The 9,473-nt window shown below is 39.2% G+C and overlaps 1 protein-coding gene across 5 annotated transcripts in view; it reads right to left on the reverse strand.

The window, feature by feature from the left end:
- Window positions 1-6: 6 nt before the first annotated feature.
- The window catches only part of TTC3 (tetratricopeptide repeat domain 3), a 100,119-nt gene continuing 90,652 nt past the window's right edge, over window positions 7-9,473 (reverse strand). For 3 of the 5 annotated variants that reach the window (XM_019524050.1, XM_019524049.1, XM_019524053.1), the window contains 8 exons: window positions 8,867-8,967; window positions 8,247-8,340; window positions 7,426-7,527; window positions 4,540-4,961; window positions 3,591-3,717; window positions 3,180-3,410; window positions 1,550-1,642; window positions 7-774 (listed from right to left, as the gene is read on the reverse strand). In XM_019524050.1, the coding sequence (XP_019379595.1) occupies window positions 667-774; window positions 1,550-1,642; window positions 3,180-3,410; window positions 3,591-3,717; window positions 4,540-4,961; window positions 7,426-7,527; window positions 8,247-8,340; window positions 8,867-8,967 (1,278 nt within the window). In that variant the 3' untranslated portion in view covers window positions 7-666. The remainder of the gene's footprint in view (window positions 775-1,549; window positions 1,643-3,179; window positions 3,411-3,590; window positions 3,718-4,539; window positions 4,962-7,425; window positions 7,528-8,246; window positions 8,341-8,866; window positions 8,968-9,473) is intronic. The other 2 variants (XM_019524051.1, XM_019524052.1) reach the window with 2 other exon arrangements.

The following is a 9,473-nucleotide window of genomic DNA, read 5'->3' on the forward strand; positions in this document are numbered from 1 at the left end:
ATAAGCTTCCACATAAGCATCTCCAAAGATCTTGGTAGGATCGACTGTTTTTTCATAAAACAAATGTTAGCATTCAAGGTCAAATATTATCCATTGGGGACCTCCACACAAAGGGCATGCACTCAGCCTGTTTATACCATCAAAATTTACATTTCACAATGGCACTCCTGAATGCAGTTGACAGATCCAATTTATGCAAAGATCAATGACATACCATTCTTGAGAGTTTTCAGTGTATTGAACCAATTTTCAGTTTCCTCCAAAGAGGCAGCAACTGAGTATTGTCTTACTTCGAAGAAGGCAAATGTGGTGGCTTAAGTGCCCCTTATAAACAAACAAACAATCCTGCTCCACTGTTTGAATACAATCAGTTTAAATTTATAAATCAGATAATGACAGAAATGGGTTACTGTCAACTCTCAAGCCCATTTGGTCAGCAACTGTGCAAGATGAAAGTTTTCAGTATTAAAGTTTACTGGTTTGACTTGTTAGAAGTAAAATTTTGAACTAATTTTAACTGAGACAAAATCTGGCTCCACTGGTTTCACAGAATCAGGTTTTTTGCTCATACTTCTCAGCAGTACGTGTCACAGAACCACCCTCTATCTGTTTGCAGCAACTAACATGATTACATCTTTTTATTACACTGAGTATTAATAACAAGGTTCAAGCATTTCTGTTTTTTCCAGGAAGTTCTGGGAACTCTTCAGATGAAAGGACGTGAACTCGACAGGTTGGGCACGTCCTCTGTGTTTTAAGCCAGGGTTCTATACACTGTAAAAAGGTGGAAGAAAAATAGTTTGGAAAAAATTTGTTAAATCTCAACTTCCAGTTTGCAAACATATGACAAAAATGCTAACATAACTGTTTCTTCAAAAATAGGTAGTTAGTTTCTGAAGTACTCTGACAGAGCTGTCCACACATGGCCTACAAGGGTTAAGTTGTGGGCCCAGGGCGCCTGCTAGGCCACCACTCATCACACTGCTCTGGCTATAACAGCGGCTGGAGTTTCCAGCACCCACCCCAGGGCTGGGGGGCAAAAACAGCATGGTGCAATCAAGAGAGCTAAGGGTGACCCCTAAGACTGAGGGGACAGTGTGCATGTGTGGGGCATCCATGTAATGCATGGCCTAGGGAGGCCTATGCCTCACCCTGGTGCAGTCCTGGGCATTTGGCCCCCAGCTGCTTTGAAGTTGGACGGCTGCTCTAAAGACATGGCGTTGGGAAAATGTGGGATCTGCTTTCACGATAATACACATGATCATCTAAAAATCAATTTGTTGTGTACTAATGGTATTGTTAATACCCCTGCTCCCAGGGCCTGCTACTTAAAGAAACACATGGGGAGAACACACTGATCTTTTCAATTATCAACTTTGCTCAAGGCATGATGAAATTGCCTTTTTTGTATTGATGCTAAAAGTCTGTATAACAAAAGGCTCTTTGGAAAAAAATAATGCTTTCTTGTTCAACTGAAAAGTTTTACATCCGATGAGCAGTTATAGATGGCTTACAAGTATGTTTCTTATGATTAAAAAATTGCCCTTACCTCTCTGTGAAAACTGTGTCCACATTTTAGCACACACACAGCTTCCTTGCTTAAGTCCTCATGACATATTATGCATGGATCTTCCTCAGAGGCCTATGGATACAGACATAACATTTAAAAATTACTAAAAAGTTATCAGTTATCTGACTACTTGTTTTTTAACCCATTATACAGACTGGAATGGAACAACCAAATTAAAGTTTTATTTTTTTCCCCCATGGTACTTTTGCAACATTGAGTCACAGACTCTTCCCTGAAAATGTATGGATAACAAACCCAATTCACTAAAGAGATGTAAAAGCTCAACAACAAGTAAGAATAGCATTTCTGAGTTTACAGATTATGCAGTCAATGCTGTGAAACTAAAAAAAGGATACTACCAAATGCAGTAACGAGATACTTAGAAAGAAATAAAATTTAGGCTTTGAGAATCTATACATCTCTTGCATTCTGATTGCTACACACTTCAGTAACGGGCTTCTTTAAGTGCATTAGATACCTGTAGGTCCGTTTGTCCGTGTCACCTCTCAAATACATCTTTATACTGTACCATTTAAATAATGCTGCTACATAAATTGTATATGCTTCTAAAATAAGAGTCTAGGAGCATAACAACTCTTCAGATGAATCACTCAAAACACTTTATTTTTTCTTTAAATTTTTATCACCGATATACCTGATATCTCCCACCATTTTAAAAAGATAGCTGTGTCAGGGGTCAGCAATGTTTTTGGGCTGAGTGCCAAAAAACCCTGGAACCTTGACATGGAAGAAATTGGTGTGCCAGGGACGGATGGCAGGGAAGCCAGGAGGGCCTGCTCTTTGTTGTGGCAGCACAGCCCCTGCCCCTTGCACGCCACCCACTCCGAGGCACGTGTGCAGCTGGACCAGAAATACCAGGGTTTTGGACCTCAATGCAGCCACTGGCAGCCTGGTGGCTGCCTGCTGCAAGCAGCCTGGGCGTTGGGCAGGACCCTGCCACCCCACAGAGCCCAGGCTGCTCACAGCAGGGCTTACAGCCTTCCCACCGCCTGCTGTGACCAGCTCAGGCTTTGTGGTTGGCAGAGGCTACCGAGAGCTGGGGCCAGATGTGGCATGCCAAACAAAATGGCTTCATGTGCCATGGTCTGGCTCACCCCTGGGCTATAACTGATGCCAAACAAAGCAGGTGACCTGTTAAGTCTAGCAGCAATGCCAGAGGCACAGTACAGAGACACTTCCCCTTTTTCTCCAAAAGCTAGATTCACATTTTAAAAGCTCTCACCTAAAATATTTGTTATAGCAATAAAGTAACAGGAAAAAAAAAGCTGTCCTTCATAGTTGTGCCTATATCAGATTAATTATTGTCCTGCAGTTATCATCAAGTATTTACAGGATGTGTCATTAATTACTGCTGTACACAAAGATCTAATCTGACTAATCAGATGTTATAAAAATCTATCCTCTTCTGCATAAAAATAAGGAATCAAGACTTTAAAAAACAAGAAAAGCTTCCATCTGAATTTTTAAGATACAGTACACTTTGATTTAATTATAAACCCAGTAGCAAACGTGTCAGGGAACTCTTTTCATTTTATTATCATTTGAACATTTAAAAAAAAAAAAAAAAAAAGAGCAGACAAAACCTTACACTAGAATCTCTTGATTTTTTCCATGTTGATTTTGATGTTTCTCCAACCAATCTCCAGGGACGCTCAGCTGGCTGTAAGGGACAAGACATTTTGGTTTTGGGAGCTTTATAGGCAGGCCTTGCCTTGGATGGGCTGGACACACTTCCTTCTGCAGGCTTGGATAGCTTCTGCGTTTGTCCTGATGGAGCGGAGGATGCTGACTTTTCAGTTCTCCCTGCTGAGATCAGAGCCTAGGCAGGTGTCATTAGGAAGCTGTTGTTAATTTAAAGCAGAAAGCCATGGACTGGCCAAAAACTTGTGTCCCTTTGGACTTTTATTTCAGTTTTTAGTTACGACAAAAGAATTGAGAACATTTTTCATTGGGCAACTCTGATAGTGAAAGAAACAGTTCAACTAAAATAAAAGTGTACCTTTTTCTTCATTTGGTGATCCAAAATGAGTTCTGTCACACTGCTAAGGATTTCATTTTGGCTCAGCCCTGAAAGCGTGTTTCCTTTTTTAATTCGTACCTCTTTTATGAAATTAGTAAGGTCAAACCTTAAGAGGGAGAAATTAAATTGTATTTGGTGACAATTCTACAGCATACTGAGAAAGCAATGCTACGAACTGGTCACAGCATGTAAAAACCCTCAGCTTCGAGGCATTAGATTGATAATAATAGCTCTACACACATTTCCACGTATCACTGTGCGACTAAAGCAGTTCTCTCTGCTTGGATCCTAAAGCCAATCTGAAATAAGGAAACTAAAGCAACTAGATATTCTTGTAAAATATTCAAACTAATCTTAATGGGAAAATGAGGAAGAGAGGCAAGGAATTGTGTGGATATCTTCTATTGGATGAAATGCATGGCTGGGATAAAGAAATGAAATATGAACTTTCATTTCTAGTCAGGAACTTTTAGAGTCTTTTCTTTGATGCCCAGTGAAGGGTGTTTGTGCCCAAAAGCTTGCAACTAAGTACATTTTTTTTTTGCAAAAATCCTGTTGGTCTAATAAAAGATATCACCTCTACCATGAGCCCTGGTTGGGATAAAGTTAGACAAGCTTTCAAATGAAAGGTATGCTTCATTCAGAGAAACCTGATGAAGAATGCCTTGCCTTTACTGGCAGTTGGACCAACAGAAGATATCACCCACAAAAACTCTGGCCTCTTGCGTAATTCCTGAACCATCACAAATGCAACATTTCTTCAGCCCTACACCAAGCAGGGAGAGAAGCTTCCCTGAAATTCATCTAATCTCTTGCTGAAACAGGAGTCTCCTTGCCAGGAAACCCAAAACATTCTCTCCATGGATTTGTGACACCACAACCATCACCAAACCCACTAGAGCAGAAAGGACTTAAAAGAAAAAGATACCTGGTATAATGTGGAAATATAGTCGTTAGATGTGAAACGATATTATCAAATGCTTTTGGAACTACTTTCTTGTTTGAACCTCTAGTAGAGTCCAACTGTGCCAGTGCTGGTGGTGGATCATCTTGGTGGCTTAGCTGGATATTTGGAGCAGCATGTCCTGAAATCTCAGATGGCTGAGCTACTAGCATTTGATCAGAGCACGATCTTCCCGAAGTTTCAGAGAGTATTTTTACTGATCCACTATTTGTAGAGTAATTAGAACTTTTATGTGCTGTTTTATTTCTGCTCTGCTCATGAGGTGCAGAATGCACTGGACTTTGGTCTTTAGGGTTTGAAAATGGAGGCAGTAAGTTTGGATGCACAGGTGTAGATGAACACAATACAATGGCTGGATCATTAATAGGAGGCCTGCCTTGCAAGACCTAGAAGAAAAATATTTTTTTCAAGCATGATAAGTAGGAAATTAGTCAAATAGTATTTCTGAACATGTTAAGGCTATGGTTAATGACATGAACTGTCCTCTACTTAAGTCTTCATAGTAAGTGACAATAAGATACCATTTTATACTACCCAGTTTTACCCAGGTCATCTTCACAGCAGAAATACAAAAACTACAATACACATGGCCAAGAATGCTCCAAAGAGCATACGCACAGATGAGATAGAGCACTCTCATGGGTTAGCAATAGGAGTGGCTCTGGACACTCATTTGGTTTTAAAGAAGAATGTTTTGAAATTGGTGGTGTGCATCAGGAACCCAATAAATGGCATTTGGGTCTTCTGACTGGAGGTAGGTAAAAGTGAGTTTGTTTATTTATTTTTAATATAAGTATTTTAAAACTTTGAACGTGTGTACATTACAGAACAAATGACTGCTACAATCTCTACAGGCTATGTATAATTCCTTTCATAAACTGATCAAACTCTCAAACAAATGGGTTCCCTGCCCCTCCTACTCTATTAGAAGGCTGTTTTAAAAACCTCACTGATTTCCACCCTAGATTTATTCATGGACAGTTTATCCCATCTCAGAAAAAATTCATTTTTAATAGCAAGACATGCTAAGAAGCAGAAAATTAACACCCCTTAACTCATATGGACCCAGCAAAGTCAATAAAAGTTTTTAGTATAAGTTACTGCTTTCTGAAAGAGAGGATTAGATTTAATATTTGTGTGGAAATGTAAATTAATTTGGTTTGTGCCAAGTATAAACTTCTGTACAGCTGGTATACACTGGATAATTTTAATTTTTTCATGTAGGTTAAACAAAGTTTAAATGAAACTTTAGTAGTAACAAGCCTTAATAAAATGAAGCACTCTCAAATTGCAAGTCATGGACAACTTCTTACCGGATTCTTCAGCAAGTTGTTTTACTAGTAATCAAATTTCAAAATTTACCCATCCTGCAGATCATTATAACTCTGGTAATGTTACCTAATAGTGCACAAATCATCACTTAATAAAAAAAGCTAAAGCCAGATTTAAGTGTGTAATAAAAACAGATTGTCAAAAGGAACCATTTTGTACTCGTATGAAAGGAAGGAATATTTTAAAAATCCATAATGTCTGCCCGCCAAAAAGGTTTTGGAGCCGAGCATACTACAGAGGTGACACGATTCATTTCTGAAATAAGTTATCCTTGCACTACTCTACAGTGATATCAAGCACCAGATTGAAAAACACTCAAGAGGTAAAAATGTGAAACACAGACAGTATCCTTGCACAATGTTTCAGATGAAGAACCAAGAATCCAGAGCCACCCAACCCATGTGAAAACACGTGCCCAAGTTGAAACAGAACCCATCAATCCCAGAGTGGTCTTGTCAGCCATCTTCAGACCCACAAATAAGGCAATCATGGAAGATAACTATCCACAACTATGTGGGATTGCCAATAATGATGGGATATAGAAATGAAGCAGCATTGTTATGAAACACAAGAGATGTGTATAAATGAGGGCAGAAAGGTACTTAGAAAAAAACCCCAAGATATTCCCAAAGGTGCAAGATTAAATGGTTAGTACGTACATGCACGAACCATTCTGAAACGTTTAGTTTATAATGTCTCCTGTATCCAAATCCAACAGAGCCTTGATTTTGAAAGGGTTTTCTAGGTACAGAGTATAAGCAACAACAGACGAAGAGGAAAACAGTTTATATCCAAACCAAAGCCCTGGGCACGTTATAGTTATCATATGATTAATGGGTTTATCGTAGGATTAACAAGAACAGAGCTATGTGTTCAGCTAACTTATGGTTCCATAAAATGAAAAACTAGCCACAAAGCTATCCCTCAAAAAAATGGGAAACCTCTCATGTGCATGGCACCATAAATTAAACGCGTGGCACTGCTATACCAATGCTGACAATCAGCTGATGATTGGCATGGGGTTGAGGAGGGTCGGCATTAGGACCAGGGCTGCTCTGATCCTGATAGCAAAGCCTGGCTGGCAGAAGAGTGGGCTGCAGGAGTTCCCTAGCAGGGAAAGGTGAAGCTCTCTAGTCGCTGGGAACCTGGCAATTCCTGAGCCCAGCAGCCTTTCTTGCCTTGCCTTGCAGCCCCTGCTGGAAGAGTTGAGATAAAAATTCCCTTATAAAGTTGGCTGAAGACTCAGTTTTACTAAGGTCTCTGAAGGGAGAAACCAAACATTCAGTTCAGTCTTACCCATCACAACCAACTCTCTCTTTATACCATCACACGAAAGCAGGAAGAACAGAATATATACATGGCCTTGTACCCGTATTCAAATTCCCCTGCTCTCACATGCATGCACACCTTCAGCTGTTATCACAGAGCTTACTGGTACATACTCAAGGAAGGTTAATAGTTTCATTTGCTTCTCTGACACAGAAAAAGGAAGATTATCAATAGCTACAAGATGCTTACTGAGACGCTAGGAGGAGGCTGAAGGTCTCGAATTTGTACTTTAGAGAGATCATTTAGCACAGCACCATTTTTCACCATATGGATTCTCTCTTCATACTGGGTCTAAAGAAAAACATGAACAATTAAAAAAGATCAATAAATGCTACCAGATTCTGTGGGAGACAAAACATCTCCTATGATACAGAAAAACCTGATTTTTCTATTTGATATCCTAATAGGTTAAAAAAGATAAGTCATTAAAGATTTAGAATTACTGAAAATATTTTCCCTGTGCACCCCAACTACTTTAAATTGTTTTTTTCTGCAAACAATTTACCCATTTGCAGTCTACACCCTCTTGCCCCCAAGTAGAAAACTCCCCAAAAGTTAGCTGCTAAGTTAAATGTGAAAAGATGGTTAAAACATTTGGCTTGCAATGTTGCCAATGAAGCATTAAAATCTGCATGAGAGAACACTCATGCCTGAATGAATCCTCACTGAAATCAATGGGTGTTAGTGGACCGCTACATGGCTGCCTGCACAGTTGGCAGGGCACTTTCAGATCTAAGCCCTTTATGTTCTTTTATTTAAGTAAATATATCAAAATAGTACCTATTTGAGATCTGTTTGCAACAAGAACTCTTCCTTCAACCAACTCGCAAAGAACAGAAATATTAAATTGTAAAGGACATATTTAAGAATATCCAATGATCTGCAAACAACCCCTACCAAGTATACATTGTTTTGCTTAACCTAACCACTGCATACGCAACTCAGTTTTGCATTTTGGTAAGGAGAAAAATTAAGACCCCTCATATAGGAAAACTGAAGAGTAGACTTACCTCTACTTTCTCAATTTCTTTCTTGATATCTGAATGAAATGTTTCCCACTCATCTATCTGTGACTTCAATTGAGGCGATGGTGAAGCAGAGCTGCTGAGATATTTCAAATCTGCCATTAAATACACTATCAACAAGTTTGTATGAGATTTTTTTAAACAGATAAATCAGTATATTTTCTAAGCCTTCTTTTCTCCTCCTAGGCAAGTCGAAACTAAAACTTCAATCAAACAGAGTTTTATCTGATGATGGCATCAGTGACAGTCTGATGCATCTGTCCAGTTTTTGAATGTAAGAGTGTGTGAAAGTTATGAATGACATTTATTATGAGTATGTATGGTAATCTGAACACTTGTTAGTTTGTTGTAATGTAAATGTATAACTCCATTAATCAAAACAAAACAAAACAAAAAAAAGCCTTAAAAGGAAATAAAATTGTATTAAAACAGAAAACAAGATCTAATTACTGAATGTTTACATTTGCAAATGAAATCTAAGATACAGGTAACATCCTAGATGCAGTGCTGTCAGTTACATAGTTATCAGACTCATTTTAAATCAACAATCTTGTTTTTATTTAGTAACTGCTGCAAAAATTCTAGTCACATTACATGCCACTTACCTGCTAATTACCTTTAGCCATTTAAGATTTGCTTCTGCATTTGAAACTATGCTGCATAACTTGCATACCTCAGCAGTCTTCCAGTTTTCAAGTACTGACACCTACAATTAAATGTGATGACTGTAAAAATATACACTGCAAGTGCTTTCCTAGCATAAGCAACAAAACCAAGTTATTCATCTCAATTCAACCTCAATCTGTTCTTTAGTCAATGCACTGACCTGTGGTTTTTATAATGCACTGAAGTAGATTTCTAATCAAGAAAGGTTAGCTGTAGAATACTGCAGTACTGAGTGAGGTATTGTATAAGAAAACAGTTTTGCCAATTAGAGGTGTATCAGTCCACATTGTATTGGCACCGATAAAAAGAAAATTGGTATCATCAGCAATTGATTTTTTTAGCTGATGTGCACAATAATGTCGCCAATAAATGTGGTGTGCATGTGTGCAGCCACAACATGCATGCAGCTAGGAGCACAGCCCAGCAGCTTTGAGAGCAGTGTCTGGCCAGTCAGGCTGTTGGGAGGGGAAGGGTATGGGGGGGGGGGGGGGGGAACAGGGCCCCCGGGGGGGGGGGGGGGAGGGGGCGGGGGCACAAAAAAAAGCC

This window comes from Gavialis gangeticus, unplaced genomic scaffold (genome assembly GCF_001723915.1).
Source record: "Gavialis gangeticus isolate Ggan-Ray unplaced genomic scaffold, GavGan_comp1, whole genome shotgun sequence".
NCBI classification, from domain to species: Eukaryota; Metazoa; Chordata; order Crocodylia; family Gavialidae; genus Gavialis; species Gavialis gangeticus.